The sequence below is a fragment of the Oncorhynchus mykiss genome, chromosome 27 (genome assembly GCF_013265735.2).
Source record: "Oncorhynchus mykiss isolate Arlee chromosome 27, USDA_OmykA_1.1, whole genome shotgun sequence".
NCBI classification, from domain to species: domain Eukaryota; kingdom Metazoa; phylum Chordata; class Actinopteri; order Salmoniformes; family Salmonidae; genus Oncorhynchus; species Oncorhynchus mykiss.
Window position 1 is genome coordinate 20,472,453 of NC_048591.1, and position 25,440 is coordinate 20,497,892.

The following is a 25,440-nucleotide window of genomic DNA, read 5'->3' on the forward strand; positions in this document are numbered from 1 at the left end:
CAGGAGGTTGGTGGGACCTTCATTTTGGAGAACGGGCTCTTGGTAATGATGGGAGTGGAATGGTATCAAAACATGGTTTCCAGGTGTTTGATGACATTCCATCAGATCTGTTCCGGCCATTATTATGAGCCTCAGCAGCCTCCTGTGATGTACAGGTACACCCCCTTGACAGGACACTAGCCTGTCGCAGGGCTTTGTATCATCTGTCATCATGATAACCAATATATAGTCATCTCACCAGTGATAGATGTTTCCCTGGCCTAGGTGTTTGTATGCCTGTCGTTGCAGCAGGACAGAGTGCAGGATGGCAGAGCGCAGCATGGGTTCCATGGTGCAGGCTGTGACACCAGAGGTTGGGGCAGACGAAGTGACAGACACAACCTGACGCAGAGAAGAGCACAGCTCCTCCTTCACATCCCAAGGAGAGTCACAGACCAGACGCAGCGCACACACTCTCATTGACGCTGCCAGGGGGAGAGGACAATTAGTTTCAAATGGCACCCTATACAGTCTATATAGTATTTATGACTTGGCCATGCATCCCAAATAGCACCCCCACCCCCCAGGGGTAATGGTTAGAGAGTCGAGCCAGCAACCAGAGATTTGCCAGTTTGAATCCTGGGTCTGATGTAAAAAAATCTGACGTGAAGTGAGCTGGCATTCGGAGTGTTGCTGGTATCAAAGCCTAGATGCCATTGCCTGCCGTTGTGACCTTGAGCCCCCCCAACAACTGTCCCACAGGTGCCCAGTGTGATAGAAATGGAAAGGTAATTTCCGATTGACCCGACATGCAGTGTTTACCATGAATGCAATCTCCGCCAATGTGGGAACATTCCCTTTAAATTTCAATTGGGCTTTTGTGCAGAAATTCTGCGACACCGATTGAATAGAGCCATTAATCTTTGACCAGGCGCCCATAGAGCTCTGGTCAAAAGTAGTTCACAATATATTTTGAATAGGGTGGCATTTGGGAAGTATCCTAAGACTTAACAGTCATAGAAAAATAGGTGTCTGTGATAGCATGTTCTATTGAGTACCTGGGATGGAGAGTGGGTTGTATCCTCGTGTGATAAACCAAAGTCTGAAGCGTGGGTGGACCCGACTACCTGCACACAGCCCAACTGGAATGAGGCCCTCTGTCTCCACATCTGTTTGGTGCCCTGGAAATTATAATAGGATTAGATATGAGATTACACAGGGTGGATAAGATTGGTGATTATTATTGTGATTCTCACCTTTGGCTGCACAGGATATCAACTGATTGAGTTGACACACCACTTCGTCATCCCATTGGTCTAACAGATGACAGTTGTTAAAGACCAGCCAATTGCCATCATGAACAGCTATCTTCAGTGCTGAGAGGATGACCTCCTTCTGGCATTTAGCTCCAAATGATATGACTTTCACCTGAAATCAACAGTCATTTAGAAGATTATTACACAAAACTGGAATGCTGGATATAATGGCAATCTGATTTAAATTGAACACAAAAGGTATGTTTGTGTAAGTAAGACATAAGCATTACCCCTCTTTTGTCTGTTTGGTACTGGGACACTTGTTTCAGCCAGTGAAGTGGTTGGATGCTAGCCCAACCATCTCTGCTTGGGCCTGGGAGTGTGATTATGACTGGCCCATTGTGTTTGTTCAGGAAGCGGGAGAGGGCCTCTGGGGAGCCGGTGTGAGGGGCCCCAGCTACCGCTGACCGCACGGGCTGGCCCAGATGACAGGCAGCCAGGTCCTCAGCCACAGCAGCCAGGCAGTGGGGCAGCATGGTCTTCCAGAGGAGAGCCCTCTGCAGAGTGGACAGGTGGGAGTGAGAGCGACAGGGGACAGGCCCCACCACTGTGGAGGAGGGGAAGCGCAGGTACTCCTGCCACTGGCTGGGAGAGGTGGCCAGGGATGAGAGCAGCCCTGTGAAGGCTGGGATGTTGTGTAGCCGGAGGACCTCTGTGTGGGTGTGAGGAGGCACCCAGCTGGGGAGCACACGATGCTGAGATGGAGAGGTAGATGGTGGAGGTGAGACTGGTGTGGAAGCATCTACTGGGAGGTCCATATCTCCTAGGCCCCTGAGGAATGCCAACCGCTCCACCTCCGAGCAGCCCTCGTTGTGCAGGAACAGAGCCACAGACACCAGGAGCCTCAGCAGCGTTGCATGGCTCTGGAACAGGCAGGGCCGGTACTGGGCCAACAGGTGAGATACCATCCTGTGTGTGATCTCTGCCATGACTGCCCCTGTCACTACCTCTCCACTAAAGGTAACATCAGGTCGGCCCTTCAGGACTAACGTCCCCCTCACAGCGAACAGGAAGTTCCTCAGGGGGAACAAGTAGAAGGGGGAGAGGCGTGCCACCTCCTGCAGGGCCTGGTAGAGGGCTGTGGCCAGCCCTGCCACTCTGTGGAAGTCAGCCAGGAGGGGCTTGTGGCGCTCCAGCTCCAGGCTCAGCTCCATAATCTCAGCCTGCAGCTTCTGGGAAGCTGTCTGACAGGCTGACACCCGGGGGAGGAACTCAGGGTCCTGCAGCAGAGGGGTGAAGGACTGGAGGATGTACTCCATTAGAGAGACCTGGGGAGAGGGAATAAAGGGAATAAATCCTTTGCTATAAACCCATATTGTGATTCCCAAATGGCACCCTATTCCTTATATAGTGTACAGGACTCTGGTTAAAAGTAGTGCACTATATAGGGAATAGGGTGTCATTTGGGATGCACATATAGTATAGCACAGAGTAATATACTATATTCTAAAGCCAGAGAAATATAGGTCTCATTCTTATTGGGTCACCTCTTCCTGGCACAGTTTGTCCTGCAGTGCCTTCTTGTCGGTGTTGACGAGACAGTGCTGAACCCACAGCTCCAGACACTCGGACTGCACCAGCTCTGTCAACATGAGCTCCTGCACCTCAGTGGAGCTCAGAGAGAGGTCAATGACATACACCTCAGACAGGATAGACGGGTGGATCTCTGTGGGGACACAATGGAGAATTAATGTAGTAACCTAGAACTTTCATTGGGTCCTGTTCAGGGAGGTGGTGTACTTGTACATCAAGCTGCCTCACGCTATAGAAACAGGATATAGGCTCCTGCCCTATAGGCCGTTCTGGCTCAGACTACTACGTTCATGAGCAGAAAGAAAAGTATGTACTGGTGTATATATATTTCCTACCATTGAGTATGAGTCTGACTGGTAGTGGAGTGCTGAGGAACAGGCAAAACTCTGGATGGGCTGTCTGAACAGGTCGTCTCAGACCAGGAGAATGGCTCCCTGCCGGCCGCATCAACACCTCCAGGAACTCTGGGCTGGGGACTGCTCGCTCCACGTGGGTAACCAACACCCTCAATCCTGCGAGGAAACAAAATGATAGCCTTAGTCTGTTTGTGGCATAATTTCACTCAAGTCATGTTGACAGTGACAAATGTTGTTTGCAAGAGCACACACAGCTAATATATGCCATTTTATCCAAAGCGAATTACAGTTATGCTTGCATATATTTTACGTATGGTTGGCCCCAAGAATCGAACCCACAACCTTGGCGGTGCAAGCACCATGCTCTACCAACTGAACCATACTGGACCACATCTGGGACCACCAGGCTCACAACATGATGTGAGTGAGGGACTAAGAGTAAAGCCCCTCAAGGAAAGGAACAAGTATCAGTCTCACAAACATCAAAATGTTCCTCCAGCACAATATGTACTAACTCCATTAGCTCACCTTTCTCTGAACCCTGCCTGACTTTGTCCAGTAGGTCTGGGTCATCAGCACTGACCACAAGTTCATACTCTCCCTCCCTCTGAGCTGTGGTGTCGTCACCTGGAAGATGCCCTGATGGGGAAGCAACATACACAATCAGCATTTCTCAAACACAAAATGGACAAATCAGTTTTTGTTTGACCTTAACTGTGACGTTTCCCCTAGGTCAGTGGTTCCCAAACGTTTTATGCTGTGGACCCCCTCTAGCACCATGGTCAGCGCATTCACAAATGTTGTTTTTTGCCATCATTGTAAGCCTGCCACACACACTATACAATACATTTATTAAACATAAGAATGAGTGTGAGTTGTCACAACCCGGCTCGTGGAAAGTGACAAAGAGATCTTATAGGACCAGGGCACAAATAATAATATAATCAATAATTTTGCTCATTATTTAACCATCTTACATATAAATCCTTATTTGTTCATCAACAATTGTAAATAACTCACCACAGGTTAATGAGAAGGGTGTGATTGAAAGGATGCACATAACTGCAATGTTGGGTTGTATTGGAGAGAGTCTCAGTCTTAAATAATTGTCCACACATAGTCTGTGCCTGTATTTAGTTTTCATGCTAGTGAGGGCCAAGAATCCACTCTCACATAGGTACGTGGTTGCAAAGGGCATCAGTGTCTTAACAGCATGATTTGCCAAGGCAGGATCCTCTGAGCGCAGCCCAATCCAGAAATCTGGCAGTGGCTTTGATTAAATTCTATTTTCACAGAAGCGCTTGTTGTAATTTCGATGAGGCTCTCTTGTTCAGATATCGGTAAGTGGACTGGAGGCAGGGCATGAAAGGGATAACGAATCCAGTTGTTTGTGTCATCGGTTTCGGGAAAGTACCTGCGTTAATACGCACCCAACTCACTCAGGTGCTTCGCTATATCACATTTGGCATTGTACATAAGCTTGTTAATTTGCACACAAAAAAAATCATACAATGATGGAAAGACCTGTGTGTTGTCCTTGTTAATGCAGACAAGAGCTCCAACTTCTTAATCATAGCCACAATTTTGTCGCGCACATTGAATATAGTGGTGGAGAGTCCCTGTAATCCTAGATTCAGATCATTAAGGCGAGAAAAAAACATATCCCAGATAGGCCAGTTGTGTGAGAATCTCGTCATCATGCAAGTGGTCAGACAAGTGAAAATTATGGTCAGTAAAAGAAAACTTTAAGCTTGTCTCTCAATTAAAAAATACGTGTCAACACTTTGCCCAGCGCACTTCTGTATGTTGTAAAAGCGTTATATGGTCGCTGCCCATATTGCATAGTGTAGGAAATACGAGAGTTCAGGGGCCTTGCTTTAACAAAGTTAACCATTTTCACTGTAGTGTCCAAAGTCTTTCAAACTGTCAGGAATTCCCTTGGCAGCAAGAGCTTCTCGGTGGATGCTGCAGTGTGCCCAAGTGATGTTGGGAGCAACTGCTTGCACACGCGTTACCACTCCACTATGTCTCCCTGTCATGGTTTTTGCGCCATCAGTACAGATACCAACACATCTTGACCACCAAAGTCCATTTGATGTCACAAAGCTGTCCAGTACTTTAAAAATATCCTCTCCTGTTGTACTGGTTTGCAGGAGGTCTTCCTTAATTGACCCCCCATAAACATAATGGACATATACCAGGAGCTGTGCCAGGCCCACCACGTCTGTTGACTCATCCAACTGTAACGCATAGAATTTACTGGCTTGTATGCAAAGCAGTTGTTTCAAAACATCTCTTGCCATGTCACTGATGCGTCATGAAACAGTGTTGTTTGATGAAAGCATTGTCTGTATAGTTTTTTTGGCCTTTTCCCCCAGCATTGTCACAGCCATATCCGCTGCAGCAGGAAGAATTAAGTCCTCCACAATTGTATGGGGCTTGCTTTGTCCATGCCACTCGGTAGCAAAGACGCTTCTAGCCCCTTCTTATGAATGGTATCTGTTGCTTTTATACATGTATTGCTACTCAAAAGTCGTCTTAATTCTCGCTCAAAAAAAATCCTGTGGCTTATTTTTAAATGGGCATGTTTTGTTTCTAAATGTCTGCGCAAGAGTGAATGTTTCATCGACTTGTGAGATAGTACTTTTGCACATATAACACACTGTGGCTAAAGAAAGGCACTACTCCCAATATAAGTGAACCCCAAATAGTTCTCATCATATTTGCGCCTCTTCGATGGTCCAACTGTTCGGTGCTTTCCGGGTAAGGGGGCAGTAGCTCTTCGGCTGCATCAGATTCACAACTGTCAGTGTCCATGCTAGCTAAGCTAACAACACATGTAGAATTACTGATGCTAGCATTGGATGTGCTTGTGGAAGCAGAACTTGTGTCGTCAACAGATGCAGGTGTAGTACTGCTGGTAGTAGATCTGTCTCTATGGACGCGGGCCTTACTTTTTCTAACCATTCATCCATTTTCGAGCAGCAGTGGAATTCCCGCGAAACAGTGTTGCCAACTCCTCAGTAAGTAAAGTAGATATTGGCTGTCCTAAAAGTCTCTAAATGACTGCATCACCTAATTTTCATAATTGGCCATGTGCACGTAATTGTGACGGGCGCTGTAGGAGAGGAATAACTTCTTCGGAGAGACAAAAAGTGAGTAAAAAACACCCTTAAATATATGTTCAGAACTACAAATTAACTTTCTTCTGTCGATTCTTGTTTTGTTTTTTATCCGGGCTTGGGCCCGGAAAAAGTGACCCAAAAGAGACACTCTGGCGGAGGTACCTATTTTTTTTTTACTTTCACATCCCGATTGTATGCCAGGGCGGGATCAGCCAGCAGCGGCTTCCCGCATGCGCAGTCTGGACAAGGAGGGGTGAACATCTCCTCCTGCAGCTGGGAGGGACTGCAGCGCGAGAATGGCCGTCTGAGTGCTTTGGGACGGGAGTGGGGCCCACGGCAGCACCCGCTGCTCGTTGAGAAGAGTAAGAACATGAAGATGTGCATTCACATCAGTCTCCAATAACACCAGAAAAAGTTGCTAGATTTGTCGCTAGTCGCTTTTTGGAAAATGTGTCGCTAGAGGGGTCTGAATACTCGCTAAATATAGCGGCGAAGTTGGCAACACTGGCCGCGAGAAAGTAACGGTTAATGTTATTGGATGTTAATTATTTGATTAGGCTACCTGTATTTGACGTTGTTGTGTTATATCGCTGAACACTAAATGGTTTATTTTATTTTTTGGCAGTGAAACGAAGCTACTCAGGCGAGGAAAAAACCCAAATGTATAGATAGCCCCGTTGGAAAATATAAATGGACTGTTTGAAAATGTGAATTAAAAAAGATATATATATATATATGTATTTTTTTTAATGTGAATCACAATTTTATATTTTGCGTATCCCCAATGGCATTGAGTTTTTTTTTTTTTCCCCAGTTTGGGAATACCTGCCCTAGGTAAAGATCTAGGATCAGCTTCCTCTCCCTCAATCCTAACATTAACCATTAGTGAGGAAAACACAAAACCTACTTAAGATCAGCCCCTAGGGGCTCCTAGCTGCTCACCTGTCAGCAGCATGGCCTGGGCACTCATCTCATGTTGCTGAGCGTCTGCCAGCAGGGGCCAGTGTTGAGCCCAGGGGCCTCTGTATCCCCACAGCAGCAGCTTGAGCACCAGCCTGGGAGGCACCCCGAGCACCTGGCGATGGTCCACCCCTACAGCCCTAGCCAGGGCCATCTGCAGCTCTGCTCCCATAGGGATGGGGACATGGAGAGGGGCCTCAAGGGCCCCAGGTGGCCCAGGGGCTACGGAAGCAGGGTTAGGGAGTAGAGAGGTCCTAGGGTCCTCAGGGTTGATGTTAATGTGTCCAGACAGACACAGCTCTCTCCACTTCCCCAATAGTACCATCCGTACATCTGGCAAAAATGGACCCAGGTAGGTGATTGTGGCAGCCAGGAGCAGAGCGTCCCCTGATATGGTTTGGTTATTCATTTCTGTCTCCTACAGAAGAGAGGAGTGGAGCATGTTATGGTTCTTTATTCTCTAGAATAAAAACAAAATTGCATTATTGTTAAAAAATAAAAATATATGATTAAAATGTAAATAAATTACTGTAGGTAAAATATAGCAGTAAGAGTTGTAATGTAACTATTCCCAATATAACTTTTGACCAGGGCCCAAGTAGTGCACTATATAGGGAATAGGGTTCCATTTGGGACATATCCATTGGTATGTATTAGTATGAGTGTTACTTCCCTTTGCGGCAGCAGTCCAGTCAGTGATGTGACACTGGACCTGCTGTACTGCAGCAGCAGCCTTTCTTTCCAGGGTCTCAGCCTTACGCAGCTGGGTGGTCAGCTCTTCCAGGTCCAGTCTGAGGAACTGCTGCTGTCTCTCCATGTCCTCCAGCTGCTCCCGGGCCTCCTCCTCCTGCAGCCTGGTGTAGTATCGCAATACCTAGACGTTTGTTATTTATTCAAGGCCACCTGCTCCCATGCTTACAATCTTCAAACTTTCCTACTTCTTATATCTAGTTTGACGATGGGAAGGTAAAGACAGCGCAATAATTCTATATGGAAGTGTTAGAAAATACACAAATTCATGGGACCAGCGCCATTGCTGGATTCTACAGGATTAGCATTGAAAACATGATCAGCGGAAGGGATATCCAGTAATTAATTGGCTGCAGATACTTTTAAAAACGTCTAAACGACTAATGACAGTAAAGGAGTTATGGCATTTGTCTGTTGAGTACCTTGCTGAAATTCACTACGAATGTGTTTATTTTTCACTTTGATGGCGAACTTTGTGCTGCTATCACTGACTCCCAGTCATTCCGAATGAGGAAGTTTAGTCCCTTGTTGAATAGTGGCACTAAGAGTTATGGTATATTTGAATCCTCTTGTCTTAACTGGCATATTTTTGACCTAGTCCTTTATACAGTGCATTTGGAAAGTATTCAGACCCCTTGACCTTTTCCACATTTTGTTACATTACAGCCTTATTCTAAAATGGATTAAATTATTTTTCCCAATCTACACACAATACCCCATAATGCAAGTTTAGATATTTTTGCAAATGTATAAAAAAAAAAACATTTACATAAGTAATCAGACCTTTCACTCAGTACTTTGTTGAGGCACCTTTGGCAGCGATTCAAGCATCGAGTCTTCTTGGGTATGAGGCTACAAACTTGGCACACCCTTATTTGGGGAGTTTCTCCCATTCTTCTCTGCAGATCCTCTCAAGCTCTGTCAGGTCGGATGGGGAGGGTCGCTGCATAGCTATATTCAGGTCTCTTCAGAGATGTTCTATCGTGTTAGAGTCCAGGCTATTGTTAGGCCACTCAAGGACATTGAGACTTGTCCTGAAGCCACTCCTGCTCTGTCTGGCTGTGTGTTTAGGGTTGTTGTCCTGTTGGAAGGTGATCCTTCGTCCTAGTCTGAGGTCCTGAGAACTCTGGAGCAGGTTTTCATCAAGGATCTCTCTGTACTTTGCTCCATTAATCGTTCCCTCGATCCTGACTAGTCTTCCAGTCCCTGCCGCTGGAAAAACATCCCCACAGCATGATACTGCCACCACCATGCTTCACTGTAGGGATGGTGCCAGGTTTCCTCCAGACATGACGCTTGGCATTCAGGCCAAAGAGTTCAATCTTGGTTTCATCAGACCAGAGAATCTTGTTTCTCATGGTCTGAGATTCTTTAGGTGCCTTTTGGCAAACTCCAAGTGGGCTGTCATGTGCCTATTACTGAGGGGTAGCTTCTGTCTGGCCACTCTACCATAAAAGCCTGATTGGTGGAGTGCTGCAGAGATGGTTGTCCTTCTGGAAGATTCTCCGATCTCCACAGAAGAATTCTGGAGCTCGGTCAGAGTGACCATCGGGTTCTTGGTCAGGCCCTTCTCCGATTGCTCAGTTTGGCCGAGCGGACAGCTCTAGGAAGAGTCTTGGTTGTTCCAAACTCTTACATTTAAGAATGATGGAGGCCTCTGTCTTCTAGGGGACCTTCAATGCTGCAGACATTTTTTGGTACCGTTACCCAGATCTGTGCCCTGACACAGTCCTGTCTCGGAGCTCTACGAACAATTCCTTTGACCTCATGGCTTGGTTTTTGCTCTGACTTGCACTGTCAACTGTGGGACCTTTATATAGACAGCTGTGTGCTTTTCCAATCAATTGAATTTATCACAGGTAGACTCCAATAAAGTTGTAGAAACATCTCAAGGATGATCAATGGAAACAGGATGCACCTGAGCTCAATTGAGTCTCATAGCAGAGTCTGAATACTTATCTAAATAAGGTAATTCTGTTGTTTTTGTTTTTTGTTTTTGTTTTTTATTTTTTATAAAATTGCCAACATTTCTAAAAACATGTTTTTTCTTTGTCATTATGGGGTATTGTGTGTAGGATAGTTAATTCTTTTTTTTATCCATTTTAGAATAAGGCTGTAACGAAACAAAATGTGGAAAAATAAAAAAAAAGTCAGTGGGTCTCCATCACTCTCCTTCTTGGTCAAATAGCCCTTACACAGCCTTGGGTCATTGTCCTGTTGAAAAACAAATGATAGTCCCAATAAGCACAAACCAGATGGGATGGCGTATCGCTGCAGAATGTTGTGGTACCCATGCTTGTTAAGTGTGCCTTGAATTCCAAATAAATCACTGACAGTGTCAACAGCAAAGCACCCCCACACCACCATCTTCACCACACATCCAGAGATCATCCATTCACCTACGCCGCGTCTCACAAAGACACGGCGGTTGGAACCAAAAATAAAAAATTTGGACTCATCAGACCAAAGGACAGATTTCCACGAGTCTAATGTCCATTGCTCATGTTTCTTGGCCAAAGCAAGTATCTTCTTCTTATTGGTGTGCTTTGGTTTATTTGCAGCAATTTGACCATGAAGACCATGATTCACACAGTCTCCTCTGAGCAGTTGATGTTGAGATGTGTCTGTTACTTGAACTCTGTGAAGCATTTATTTGGGCTGCAATTTCTGAGGCTGGTAACTCTAATGAACTTATCGTCTGCAGCAGAGGTAACTCTGGGTCTTCCTTTCTTGTGGTGGTCCTCATGAGAGCCAGTTTCATCATAGCGCTTGATGGTTTTTGCGATTGCACAGGATTAACTGACCTTCATGTCTTGATGTAATGATGGGCTGTCGATCCTCTTTGCTTATTTGAGCTGTTCTTGTCATAATATGGACTTGGTCTTTTACCAAATAGGGCTATCTTCTGTATACCACCCCTACCTTGTCACAACACAACTGATTGGCTCAAACGCATTAAGAAGGAAAGAAATTCCACAAATTAACTTAACAAGGCACACCTTGAAATGATTTGAAATGCATTCCAGGTGACTTCCTCATGAAGCTGGTTGAGAGAATGCCAAGAATGTGCAATGCTGTCATCAAGGCAAAGGGTGCCTACTTTGAAGAATCTCAAATACATTTTGATTTGTTTAACACTGTTTTTGGTTAGTACATGATTCCATATGTGTTATTTCAGAGTTGTGATGTCTACACTATTATTCTACAATGTAGAAAATAGTAAAAATAAAGAAAAACCCTTGAATGAGTAGGTAAGCCAAGTTAACAAACAGATCACCGACCATTTCGAATCCTACCTTACCTTCTCCGCTATGCAATCTGGTTTCCGAGCTGGTCATGTGTGCACCTCAGCCACGCTCAAGGTCCTAAACGATATCATAACCGCCATCAATAAAAGACAATACCGGGCAGTCGTCTTCATCGACCTGGCCAAGGCTTTCGACTCTGTGTATCACCGCATTCTTATCGGCAGACTCAACAGCCTTGGTTTCTCAAATGACTGCCTCGCCTGGTTCACCAACTACTTCTCAGATAGAATTCAGTGTGTCAAATCGGAGGGCCTGTTGTCTGGACCTCTGGCAGTCTCTATGGGGGTGCCACAGGGTTCAATTCTCGGGCCGACTCTCTTCTCTGTATACATCAATGATGTCGCTCTTGCTGCTGGTGATTCTCTGATCCACCTCTACGCAGACGACACCTTTCTGTATACTTCTGGCCCTTCTTTGGACACTGTGTTAACTAACCTCCAGGCGAGCTTCAATGCCATACAACACTCCTTCCGTGGCCTCCAACTGCTCTCAAATGCAAGTAAAACTAAAGGCATGCTCTTCAACCGATCGCTGCCCGCACCTGCCCGCCCATCTAGCATCTCTACTCTGGACGGTTCTGACTTAGAATATTTGGACAACTACAAATACCTAGGTGTCTGGTTAGACTGTAAACTCTCCTTCCAGACACACATTAAGCATCTCCAATCCAAAATTAAATCTAGAATCGGCTTCCTATTTCACAACAAAGCCTCCTTCACTCATGCTGCCAAACATACCCTCGTAAAACTGACTATCCTACCGATCTGTGACTTCAGTGATGTCATTTACAAAATAGCCTCCAACTCTACTCAGCAAACTGGATGTAGTCTATCACAGTGCCATCCGTTTTGTCAACAGAGCCCCATATACTACCCACCACTCTCGTTGGCTGGCCCTCGCTACATATTCGTCGCCAAACGCACTGTCTTCAGGTTATCAAAAAGTCTTTGCTAGGCAAAGCCCCGCCTTATCTCAGCTCATTGGTCACCATAGCAGCACCCACCCGTAGCACGCACTCCAGCAGGTATATTTCACTGGTCCTCCCGGAAGCCAACTCCTCCTTTGGCTGCCTTTCCTTCCAGTTCTCTGCTGCCAATGACTGGAACAAATTTCAAAAATCACTGAAGCTGGAGTCTTATCTCCCTCACTAACTTTAAGCATCAGCTGTCAGAGCAGCTTACCGATCATTGCACCTGTACACAGCCCATCTGTAAATAGCCCACCCAACTCCCTCATCCCCATATTGCTATTTATTTTTTTGTTCCTTTGCACCACAGTATCTCTACTTGCACATTCATCTTCTCCACATCGATCACTCCAGTGATAATGCTAAATTGTAATTATTTTGCCACTATGGCCTATTTATTGCCTTACCTCCCTAATCTTACTACATTTGCACACACTGTATAAAGATTTTTCTAGTGTGTTATTGACTATGTTTGTTTATCCCATGAGCAATGGACATTAGACTCGTGGAAATCTGTCCTTTGGTCTGATGAGCCCAAACTCTGTTTGTGTCGCACTGCTTTATCTTGGCCAGGTCACAGTTGTAAATGAGAACTTGTTCTCAACTGGCTTACTTGGTTAAATAAAGGTGACATAAAAAAAGGTATCCAAACTTTTGACTGGTACTGTATATCACACACACACTACTGTCCTTCAACCAAATTACAACAGGACTTCACACCTGGCCACACGCAGTCGGGCACGACTCTCCGCCATGCGCACTTCCAGCTGTTTCTTCCGGGCCTCCTGGGGGGCCATGTGGCGCTGGACACAAGCATACTGGTACACTGCCCTCACCCAGCGGCACAGGGACTCACACGCCCGGCTCACACCTCGCACAGACTCCGGTAAGAATGCTCGTTGCGGCACTATCTGGCCCAACTGACGGAACAGGTCGTCGCTCAACATGGAGCGGTCAAAGAACTCCAACTCCTAAGAAAAAACAGACAATACATATATTATCTTTTGATAGGAGATAATCCTTGAACTTTGATGTAGGTCACTGCAAACTCACTGTGCATATTACAAAGAGTATCCTTTAAAAAAAAAAAAAAAAGAATAGGTAAGTTCGTAACTTTCTTAATTCCTCTTATATATTCTACCAATAGAAAATGATGCCTCATCCCGTTTGACCCCTGACCTGGAAGAAGTTGGACTGTCCCAGCAGCTGTTTGCTGCTCTCCCAGTTGCGTGGGCGGTTGAATAACAGGCATATGGCATCCATAACGATTATCACTCCATCTGGGGGAAATCTGTAGCGTCGCACCTCAACCAGGTCTGACGTGCTCAGAGACTGAAGAGCATCAAGTGCAGTCTGGTACAGAGGACTCACCTAGATAGGTCCAAGGAAACATAACATACAGTATTAGGAACATAAGACAAACATCAAAATGTCCCCCTTTTCCCTACATAGTCAGGTCCCTGGTCAAAAGTAGTGCACTATACAGGGAATAGGCAGGCGTAGTGTGCTAATGTGATAAGTATGATGATTGCAGAGAGGTGACTGGGACCATATAGATAGAGAGGCTGATATTATCTATGAGTAGGACCTCCTTGAAGGCGTCCTCTGCCTGCTGTTGGGCCTGATGAGTCTGTTCCTCCAGGTGAGATAGTCTGTTCTCCTCCAGTAGACAGTGCTGCCGGGCACGCTCACACAGCGTTCGCTCTGTGTCTGTCACACGCTGCAGCGGGTACAAGCACTGGAACACAAACAAACAGGCAAACCCATTGATAGGGTGCCATTTGGGAGGTTTCCCATATTTCTAATGTAGTGCACTACTTTTGACCCGGTCCATAGGGCTCTGGTCAAAAGTAGTGCACCATAAAGGAATAAGGATGCCATTTGGGACACAGATATTTGATTTTCAAAGGTACAGTACAGATCATGTTGAACACTGAAGAGAAGCAACACATACAGTCGTGGCCAAAAGTTTTGAGAATTACACAAATATTAATTTTCACTAAGTCTGCTGCCTCAGTTTGTATGATGGCAATTTGCATATACTCCAGAATGTTATGAAGAGTGATCAGATGAATTGCAATTAATTGCAAAGTCCCTCTTTGCCATGCAAATGAACTGAATCCCCCAAAATAACATTTCAGCCCTGCCACAAAAGGACCAGCTGACATCATGTCAGCGATTATCTCGTTAACACAGGTGTGAGTGTCGACGAGGACAAGGCAGGAGATCACTCTGTCATGCTGATTAAGTTCGAATAACAGACTGGAAGCTTCAAAAGGAGGGTGGTGCTTAGAATCATTCTTCTTCCTCTGTTATCCATGGTTACCTGCAAGGAAACGCGCCGTCATCATTGCTTTGCACAAAAAGTGCTTCACAGGCAAGGATATTGCTGCCAGTAAGATTGCACCTAAATCAACCATTTATCGCATCATCAAGAACTTCAAGGAGAGCGGTTCAATTGTTGTGAAGAAGTCTTCAGGGCGCCCAAGAAAGTCCAGCAAGCGCCAGGACCGTCTCCTAAAGTTGATTCAGCTGTGGGATCGGAGCTCCACCAGTACAGAGCTTGCTCAGGAATGGCAGCAGGCAGGTGTGAGTGCATCTGCACGCACAGTGAGGCGAAGACTTTTGGAGGATGGCCTGGTGTCAAGGGCAGCAAAGAAGCCACTTCTCTCCAGGAAAAACATCAGGGACAGACTGATATTCTGCAAAAGGTACAGGGATTGGACTGCTGAGGACTGGGGTAAAGTAATTTTCTCTGATGAATCCCCTTTCCAATTGTTTGGGGCATCCGGAAAAAAGCTTGTCCGGAGAAGACAAGGTGAGAGCTACCATCAGTCCTGTGTCATGCCAACAGGAAAAATATCCTGAGACCATTCATGTGTGGGGTTGCTTCTCAGCGAAGGGAGTAGGCTCACTCACAATTTTGCCCAAGAACACAGCCATGAATAAAGAATGGTACCAACACATCCTCTGACAGCAACTTCTCCCAACCATCCAGGAACAGTTTGGTGACAAACAATGCCTTTTCCAGCATGATGGAGCACTTTGCCATAAGGCAAAAGTGACAACTAAGTGGCTCGGGGAACAAAACATTGATATTTTGGGTCCATGGCCAGGAAACCAAAGTCGGGTGGACAAACAAAAACCCACAAATTCTGACAAACTTCAAGCATTGATTATGCAAGAATGGGCTGCCATCAGGATGTAGCCCAGAAGTTAATTGACAGCATGCCAGGGCAGATTGCAGAGGTCTTGGAAAAAGAAGGGTCAACGCAGCAAATATTGCATCAACTTCATGTAATTGTCAATAAGAGCCTTTGACACTTATGAAATTATTGTAATTATACTTCAGTATTCCATAGTAACATCTGCCAAAAATATCTAAAGATACTGAAGCAGCAAACTTTGTGAAAATTAATATTTGTCATTCTTAACTTTTGGCCACGACTGTACAGTAATAGTCAAAGGTTTGGACACCTACTCATTCAAGGGTTTTTCTTTATTTTTACTATTTTCTACATTGTAGAATAATAGTTTAGACATCACCACTATGAAATAACACATGGAATCATGTAGTAACTAAAGTGTTAAACAAATCAAAATATATTTTTGATTTTTCAAATTAGCTACCCTTTGCCTTGACAGCTTTGCACACTCTTGGCATTTGCTCAACCAGCTTCACCTGGAATGCATTTCCAACAGTCTTGAAGGAGTTCCCATAAATGCTGAGCCCTTTTGGCTGCTTTTCCTTCACTCTGCGGTCCAACTAATCCCAAACCATCTCAATTGGGTTGAGGTCGGGTGATTGTGGAGGCCAGGTCATCGGATGCAGCACTCCATCACTCTCCTTGGTCAAATAGCCCTTACACAGCCTGGAGGTGTGTTGGGTCATTGTCCTGTTGAAAAACAAATGACAGTCCCCTGCTCTGACATGCACTGTCAACTGTGGGACCCTATATAGACAGCTGTGTGCTTTTCCAAATCATGTCCAATCAAATGAATTCACCACAGGTAAACTCCAATAAAGTTGTAGAAACATCTCAAGGATGATCAATGGAAACAAGATGCACTTGAGGTCAATTTCGAGTCTCATAGCAAAGAGTCTGAATACTTATGTAAATAAGGTATCTGTTTTTTATTTTTTATAAATTTGCAAACATTAAAAAAAAAATTGCTTTGTTATTATGGGGTATTGTGTGTAGATTGCTGAGGATTCACATTTTTTAAATCAATTTTAGAATAAGGCTGTAACGTAACAAAATGTGGAAAAAGTTAAAAGTCAGTGGGTCTCCATCACTCTCCTTCTTAGTCAAATAGCCCTTACACAGACTGGAGGTGTGTTGGGTTATGGTGAAAAACAAATGATAGTCCCACTAAGCGCAAACCAGATAGGATGGCATATCGCTGCAGAATGTTGTGGTAGTCATGCTGGTGTGCCTTGAATTCTAAATAAATCTGAGTGTCAACAGAAAAGCACCCCCACACCGTCACACCTCCACCTTCAATGGTTCACAGTGGGAACCACACATGCAGGGACAATCCATTAACATTTGGACTCATCAGACCAAAGGAAAGATTTCCACCGGTCTAATGTCCATTGCTCGTGTTTCTTGGCCAAAGCAAGTCTCTTCTTCTTATTGGTGTCCTTTAGTAGTGGTTTCATGCAGCAATTCGCCCATGAAGGCCTGATTCACGCAGTCTCCTCTGAACAGTTGATGTTGAGATGTGTCTGTTACTTGAACTTTGTGAAACATTTATTTTGACTGCAATCTGAGGCTGGTAACTCTAATGAACTTATCCTCTGCAGCAGAGGTAACTCTGGGTCTTCCTTTCCTGTGTCGGTCCTCATGAGAGCCAGTTTCATCATAGCGCTTGATGGTTTTTGCGATTGCACAGGATTAACTGACCTTCATGTCTTGATGTAATGATGGGCTGTCAATCCTCTTTGCTTATTTGAGCTGTTCTTGCCATGATATGGACTTGGTATTTTACCAAATAGGGCTATCTTCTATATACCCCCCTTACCTTGTCACAACACAACCGATTGGCTCAAATGCATTCAGGAAAGAAATTCAAAAAATGTACTTTTTAACAAGACACACCTGTTAATTGAAATGCATTCCAGGTGACTACCTCATGAAGCTGGTTGAAAGAATGCCAAGAGTGTGCAAAGCTGTCATCAAGGTGGCTACTTTGAAGAATCACAAATATAAAATATATTTGATTTGTTTAACACTTTTCTTTGGTTACTACATGATTCCATATGTGTTATTTCATAGTTTTGATGTCTTCCCTATTATTGTAAAATAAAACTTTAATGAATAGGTTTGTCCAAACATTTGACTGGTACTGTAACTCAGTGCTCTCCTTAGAGCCAGACATGTACATTTGTTTTTCCAGTTGGTTACCTTTTTTGTTTCTGCAATCTTCCTCTTCAGTCTGACAACTTCCTGGCTGTTCTGCTCAGCTGTGTCTGTCATGTCTTTCACACGGGCCAAGATTGTTGACACTCTGAGGTAGCAAGATGGATACATGTAAGTTTGACACATTTTGACAGCTCATTTTCTACATCACAAAGTAGAACTAAACATTACTGTTACGGGCTTTACATTCTTAGACAAACCAATTTTCCAGGTATTTGTGTCTGATTGTTAACAGATATATAGTGCACTAATATGTGAGCTCTGGTCAAAAGTTGTGTAGTATGTAGGGAATAGGGTGCCATTTGGCACACAAGCCATAAGTCCTCCTCACCTGTTAGCCTGGCCCCGGCCCTGTTCACAGAGGTGGCTGCAGAGGTGGAAGAAGTGAGCGATCAGCTCCAAAAATGTCTGGGGGCTAAAAGGCTGGAGGTCCGGGTGGAGGATGGAGGCATATTTACAGGCAGACTGGTGGATCCCTGCCATGGCCTCAGAAATACTGCCCACTAAGACATCTCTGTCCACTACGGAAGGTACATAACAGCAACATTAGATAAATGTATAAATTATTTATTAATTTGTGTTAACAGAGACATGATGTAAATGTTATGTTGGAAATACATCATGGATCATTCTCAAATGGCATCCTATTCCCACCATTGGGCTCTGGTCAAAAATAGTGCACTATGAACCCTGATCAAAAGTAGTGCACTATATAGGGAATAGGATGACATTTGGGACAAACTCAAGATAAACCAACCTTTGCTTTCTGTGTCGGGTATCTGCAGGCTCTCTCTGAGGCGACAAAAGGCTGCCTCAACAAGGGACTGGGTGGACCAAGGCTGGTATACCTCCACACAGCAGCAGAGGCTGAGAGCCTTGGTCATGTGTGCCACTGCCAGGGTTACTGAGGCGTTCTCAGGAGGCAGCTCACTGGTGTCTGGGGAGAAGGGCAGCAGCAGGAACACATGCACATTCCTCTGGGTCTGTCTGAAATACCTGCATCAAAAATCACAATGGTCTTTCAAATAATGACATTTAAGAAAGGGAATCTCATATTACACACATTAAAAAATGTCACATTTTAGTAGATATGTGCATCTTTCCTTACAAGCACGATTCGATACGCATCTAGATACATGGGCTCCGATACAATACTTTTAGTTTGAAACGATTTGATTTGATTAGTAGTACAAATCGGTGCGATTCTGTTCGATATTATTCAATATTACTAACAAGTGTTGCATGAACATTCATTTTCCATTCTAAATTAATATTTGAGACTGATGGAGCTCAGGGGCCGGATTCACAAAACATTACTTACGAAAAAACGTAAGGTTTTGTGAATCCGGCCCCAGGAGTTGAGCTGGATCTGTCTGAGCTGACTCCTCTGAGCTAAAGTGTGTTTGTTTAACTATACTTGTGGGGACCACAAATACACCCCCAATTTTTTTTTTATAAAAAGGTTCGGTTTAGGGAAAATTTAATTTTGAATGGGAATCAATTGTGTCCCCACAAGATTAGTATAGTATTAGTAAAAAAGTTATATTAAAAAAACAAAAAAACATTAGTGAACTGGCGACTCGCAAAGTTTTAATATTTTTTTCTTACTGACGCATGCTTCATCTGGATCGGTTTGGGCTACTCATTAAAGGACTTTTCTTTATTTGTACTGTTGTCTACATTATAGAATAATAGGGAAGACATCAAAACTATAAAATAACACATGGAATCATGTGGTAAGCAAAAAAAGTGTGAAACAAAATATATTTTATATTCAAAGATAGCTTTGCACACGCTTGGTATTCTCTCAACCAGCTTCATGAGGTAGTCACCTGGAATGCATTTCAATTAACAGGTGTGCCTCGTTGAAAGTTCCTTTGTAAAATTTCTTTCCTTCTTAATACGTTTGAGCCAATCAGTTGTGTTGTGACGAGGTGGGGGCGGGGGGGGGGTATACAGACCAAGTCCATATTATGGCAAGAACAGCTCAAATAAGCAAAGACAAACGACAGTCCATCACTACTTTAAGACATGAAGGTCAGTCAATTCGGAAAATGTATTCAAGTGCAGTCGCAAAAACATCAAGCACTATGATGAAACTGGCTCTCATGAGGACCACCTGCAGAGAATAATTCATTAGAGTTACCAGCCTCAGAAATTGCAGCCAAAATAAATGCTTCACAGAGTTCAAGTAACAGACATCTCAACATCAACTGTTCAGAGGAGACTGCGTGAATCAGGCCTTCAGAATTTCTGCAAAGAACCCACTACTAAAGGACACCAATAAGAAGAGACTTGCTTGTGCCAAGAAACATGAACAATGGACATTAGACCGGTAGAAATGTGTCCTTTGGTCTGGAGTTTTTGGTTCCAAACGCTGTGTATTTTTGAGACGTGATGTTGGTGAATGGATGATCTCTGCATGTGTATTTCTCACCGTAAAGCATAGAGGAGGAGGTGTTATGGTGTGGCGGTGCTTTGCTGGTGACACCGATTTATTTAGAATTCAAGACACACTTAACCAGCATGGCTACCACAACATTCTGCTGCAAAATGCCATCCCATCTCGTTTGGGCTTACACGGAACCCAAACCACCAAGCGTGTTGTCCCCCTACAACAAACACGATCACGACACGCAGGTTAAAATATCAAAACAAACTCTGAACTAATGATATTAATTTGGGGACAGGTCAAAAAGCATTAAACATGTATGGCAATTTAGCTAGTTAGCTTGCGCTTGCTAGCTAATTTGTCCTATTTAGCTAGCTTGCTGTTGCTAGCTAATTTGTCCTGGGATATAAACATTGAGTTGTGCATTTCAGGTAAAATAACAAGGTCCTCTACTCTGACAATTAATCCACACATAAAACAGCCAACCGAATAATTTCTAGTCATCTCTCCTCCTTCCAGGCTTTTTCATCTTTGAACTTATATGGTGATTGCATCTAAACTTTCATAGTATTACCACGACGACCGGCAAAACAGTCTTTCAATCACCCACGTGGGTATAACCAATGAGGAGATGGCACGTGGGTACCTGCTTCTATAAACCAATGAGAAGATGGGAGAGGCAGGACTTTCAGCGCGATCTACGTCAGAAATAGAAAGGAGTTCTATTTTAGCCCTTGGCATCGCAGACGCTCGTTGGCGCGCACGCAATAATTGAATAACATGGATTTCTACATTTATTTTGCGACGCTCGCGCATGCGACGTATCCGGTCTGGTCAGCATGTGAGTCTAACTATCATTTGTTTTCCAACAGGACAATGGCCCAACACACCTCCAGGCTGTGTAAGGGCTTTTGACCAAGAAGGAGAGTGATGGAGTGCTGCATCAGATGACCTGGCCTCCACAATCCCCCGACCTCAACCCAATTGAGATGGTTTGGGATGAGTCGGACCGCAGAGTGAAGGAAAAGCAGCCAACAGGTGCTTAGCATATGTGGGAACTCCTTCAAGACTGTTGGAAAAGCATTCCAGGTGAAGCTGGTTGAGAGAATGCCAAGAGTGTGCAAAGCTGTCATCAAGGCAAAGGGTGGCTAATTGAAGAATCTCAAATATAAAATACATTTAGATTTGTTTAACACTTTTTTGGTTACTACATGATTCCATATGTGCTATTTCATAGTTGTGATTGCTTCACTATTAGTAGTGTATACAGAAAGTAATTTGTAGAAACACCTATTTTCTTACTTCTCAAGGGCCTGGTCATCTCGTAGGCGATTGCGTGAGTTCTTGATGAGAGCGTTGATTCTCAGCACCAGATTCTTCAGCTCCTCGTCAGAGTAGAGCCCTGGGAAGGTCCCGTCAGCCATCACCACCATCAGTTCATCTCTGGCAGCTTGACTGGTCTCCTCGTGGACAAGTATCACCACATTGCCACCGTGCACGCCTGCCTGGCCACCTGCCTCCCGCAGCATCTCACGCAACTGACTCTCATTCCCAGGATGCACCTCTATCAACTGATAGCCAGTGAGATAGGCAGCTAAACGCACTGTGGTCTTTCGGCCTGTGCCTCTCACAGCCCCAAACAGAGCCCCATGCCCGCCAGGTATGAGCAGAGCCCTGAGGACGTGCACCAGCTGACATACCCTCTGCCTGTGCACAGTGTAACTAGAGGTGCTCCTGTAGTTATCATCAAACTCCTCTTCTTCCTCCTCCTCCTCTTTGCTTTTGACTGTGAAAGCCAGCTGCTGAACTAGTAACCCCAGGTCTCTTTCCAGGTAGGCAGAGTTGCGTTTAAAATTGTGCTGCTGAGACATGGAAGGGAGCGGCTCCAATAGCTCTACGCTAAAGACAACATGTTGAATAGTAGTCTCCATGTCCTGCAGGAGTTGTAAAGGCACAAGGGGCCTGGGTGGGCTGGGCTCAGTCTGTGGGGTCTGTTCACACAGCTTATGGCTCCTCTTCCAGTCTGACTGATTGACTGGTTTAGGTCCTTTTGGAGGAGAGGGATCCAGTGCTTGATGTGAGCTTGATATGAGCTGTGTCGGTTGAAAAAGAGAGACATCTTTCTTGAGGGGTTTCTTCACATGCTTTTTCTTGTCATTTTCTTGTTTTTTGGGGTAGATATCACCAAATAAATCATCCTCACTACTGCCCCATGAGCTGGAGTCTGAGCTGCTCACCCTGTCAGAAAACTCTGCTTGCTCCTCCTGTTCTGTGTGTGTTTCAGCCTTCATAGGCAATGGGGACTTGGCAGGCTGCTTTGGAGTGGATGGTCGCTGATGGCTTGACTTCTGGTAGTCTGTTGGTGTAGGAGGGGGTATATGTGTGCTAGGCCTAGTTGATGCAGCACATGGGGTGTCCTCTGCTCTTGCAGTCTGGGGTTTAACTGTCATCCTGCTGCTGTAGTGTCTCTCTGACACCTTGGCCATCAGTGACACCAGCGCTTGGCCCTCATCCTCTGAGCACAGCCGGTCTCCAAATGTGCGCAGACACTCATGCATCCACAGACGAGCTATGTTGAGCATGTTGGCTGCAGGGCCCAGTGTGGCTGGAGCAAAGCAAGGAAGGGCAGAGGAAGAGTGAAGAACCCTGAGGCTAATCTTCTTCTGGAGTGATTGTCTGTTAGAGTTGCGCGGTGCCCATAAGCATATTCCATGAAACACCTTCTGCAGGTCATGCATGGAGAAGAGGAAGTGTGGCCTGTGGACGTTGGGTTGGAACTGCTCACACACGGCATAATACAGGTCTAAGGTTGCAGTGATGATACATCGTGCCATATCCATGTACCTGGGCATGCATGGGAACTCTTTGAGCCAGTTCTGTAGCTGTGGAGAGTGGATGGAGAATAAAACATCTACAGACAAGCTGGGCAGCACCAAGATGGAGAAGTGACGGGAGAGGCGGGAGGAGATCCGATTGCAATCTGACTGGTTGCCCACTCCTGATGTGCGGCAGGTACCCAAGTAGCTGATCGCTCCGGAACTAAACAGCTTGAAATGATAACCATCTGAAGTTAGAACGCCGCCCCGAGAAATGCACTGCCGCAGTGTCTCCAGAGCCATGGACGTCTTTCCAAAAGCATCTACAGTAAAGAGAAGAGCAGAGTTTGGGTTACCATTAGATTTATCTTTGATAATGAAAAATATCCACAAAAACAAATCTTCAAAAATCCTAAAAAAATATGGGCCCCGGGTAAAAAGTAGCAAAGGTAGGGCACGATATAGGGAGTAGGATTCCATTTGGGATGCAAACTAGATTTATCTTTAAATTCAATTAATTTAGAAAAATATTCACAAATTAAAATAAAAAAAACTCATTCACAAACGCAGGGTTCCTACTAACTTACCACAGGGAGCTTCATGGAGGTCATCCACAAACAGGAGCAGTCCAGGCTGTTTGATCATAGTACCCATGGTTCCTAGCCGGGTCTTCTGGCAGCCCATGCTCTCCAGCACGTTGCGCAGGTCAGTGGATCTCAGGCGTGGGCTGGCAGGCAGGCGGATGTGTGCCCTGTCCTGACTTAATAGAGAATGACACAGCATGGTCTTCCCTGAGCCTGCCTCTCCCACCAGCATCGCTGGCTGTTTGGCCTCCAACATCAGGTCCAGCAGGTAGGCATATTTCTCATACTGAGTGAATAAGGACAGCATGGATGTATATGAAAACAGACAGTGTGATATGAATACAATCAGGGAATGGAACCGGTTAAGGGAATAGAACCAACAACTGGAAAATAATGACATTTTTCGAGGAACAGAATCAAAACCGGGAACGAAAGTGATCTATACTGTTCTGGAACAGAAGCGTTATTTTAAAAGCATGGGAACCGGTTAATTACGTTATTTTACGTTCCGGGGATTTTTTTTTCCCATTCACACAAAACAACACAACAAAGTGCAAAGCCTTCACTCTTATTTCAGTGTCTGCCTGCCTGCCAGATACATTTTTTTGCCACTGTGTGTGCGTGTAGGCTATCTGCCCCTCCCCTTCCGAAGTGTAGTCTACTAGCCTACTACTGACATTACAAGCTTGATACAAAAATTAGGATGAGATTTTTAATTAGAGAAGAATGGATTAACTTTTTCAATGCTATTAAAGGACGCTATAGTTATCAGGTTTCACATTGGATTTATTAACTACAAAAAGGTAAGATGTTATTATTATTTAAATTCTGGTGGTGCTCTGCACACACAAGCTTGTTAGCTACCTAGCTAGTTTTGGTCCAACGTTAAACCAACTCTCTGAAGTTCAAAGACATTAAAAGTTCCTTCATAGAAGCTGGTCCTCCGTAGGCATAATTCTGTGGGCCTAATTCAGATAATGCATGTCATAGCAACGAGATGCCCAGCGCTTCAAAGCAAGCAGCTTCCTCCACCCTCTCTCGCTTTCTCCTCACCGCCAAACTTTAAATTGCATCTCGCGCCCTATACTTGTCTAATGAATGCATGCAAATAGCTACAGCTTTTGCTCACACCATTGCAAGCTGCTCTATCCGATGTGATTGGTGAAGTCATTTAATGTCGAGTTAAATGTAAAAAAAATATATTTCTGAGGTTTAAGGTTTAAAAAGGAACAGAAAGAAAGTGGAACATAATGAGAGAAAAAAATGCTTCTGTTCAGAACGAAACAATTACAAAATAATTTTGGTTCCAACCTCTAGATACAATAAAATCAGTAAAACCACACATTTTGACAGTTGGAAGATTGGGGGGCTAACCTGGGGGACAGTTGTGTAGACCATCTGTGGGCTCTTGCTCCTGGAACAGTTGATGGGGTTGCTAGTGTCTCCCATCATCCCCTCACTCAGGTTAAAAAAGTGTTCAAAGACCGTCCCCTCAGAGGGAACCTCCACTCTGTACCGGCTCTCAAATAGCGCCTCACGACCTAGCAGGTCAAACTGGGGCCAGTGTCTGAAATATAGAAATCATATTTTGTATTATCAAGTCCTGTACAGTTGTGAGATTATAAGACTTGACTGAAAATAAAACAGAATAACAGTGTCTGACCTGGGATGCAGGTGTCCGCCAAAGCCCCAGATATAAGCCACTAGAAAGAGGTTCCTGGCTTGAATCTCTTGCTGAGTTGAAGGGATCAGGGCATCTGGGCATGTCGGGTGAGCTCCAACTGGGTTCATTTCTTACAGCATTAGGAGAGAGGTAACTAGCTGTTAATATGTGACAAAATTAAACTAAGAAATCATAATATGAACATGCACTGTACAGTTTATAGTTATTTGTACTCTGATCATTTATATTCATGAACATTGTATGCAGC

At 44.6% G+C, this 25,440-nt stretch overlaps 1 protein-coding gene across 1 annotated transcript in view; it reads right to left on the reverse strand.

The window, feature by feature from the left end:
• Positions 1-25,440, reverse strand: part of LOC110507121 (dynein heavy chain domain-containing protein 1) — a 48,550-nt gene that overhangs the window by 2,101 nt on the left and 21,009 nt on the right. Inside the window, exons 21-39 of the mRNA XM_036964640.1 lie at positions 25,173-25,302; positions 24,884-25,076; positions 23,505-23,795; positions 21,412-23,417; positions 18,475-18,713; positions 18,049-18,238; positions 17,703-17,805; positions 13,883-14,032; positions 13,474-13,665; positions 13,015-13,265; positions 7,847-8,123; positions 7,252-7,687; positions 3,713-3,823; positions 3,164-3,340; positions 2,783-2,961; positions 1,526-2,563; positions 1,236-1,407; positions 1,038-1,160; positions 239-464 (exon numbers count right to left, since the gene is read on the reverse strand). Coding sequence (XP_036820535.1) covers positions 239-464; positions 1,038-1,160; positions 1,236-1,407; positions 1,526-2,563; positions 2,783-2,961; positions 3,164-3,340; positions 3,713-3,823; positions 7,252-7,687; positions 7,847-8,123; positions 13,015-13,265; positions 13,474-13,665; positions 13,883-14,032; positions 17,703-17,805; positions 18,049-18,238; positions 18,475-18,713; positions 21,412-23,417; positions 23,505-23,795; positions 24,884-25,076; positions 25,173-25,302 — 6,484 coding nt within the window. The remainder of the gene's footprint in view (positions 1-238; positions 465-1,037; positions 1,161-1,235; positions 1,408-1,525; positions 2,564-2,782; positions 2,962-3,163; positions 3,341-3,712; positions 3,824-7,251; positions 7,688-7,846; positions 8,124-13,014; positions 13,266-13,473; positions 13,666-13,882; positions 14,033-17,702; positions 17,806-18,048; positions 18,239-18,474; positions 18,714-21,411; positions 23,418-23,504; positions 23,796-24,883; positions 25,077-25,172; positions 25,303-25,440) is intronic.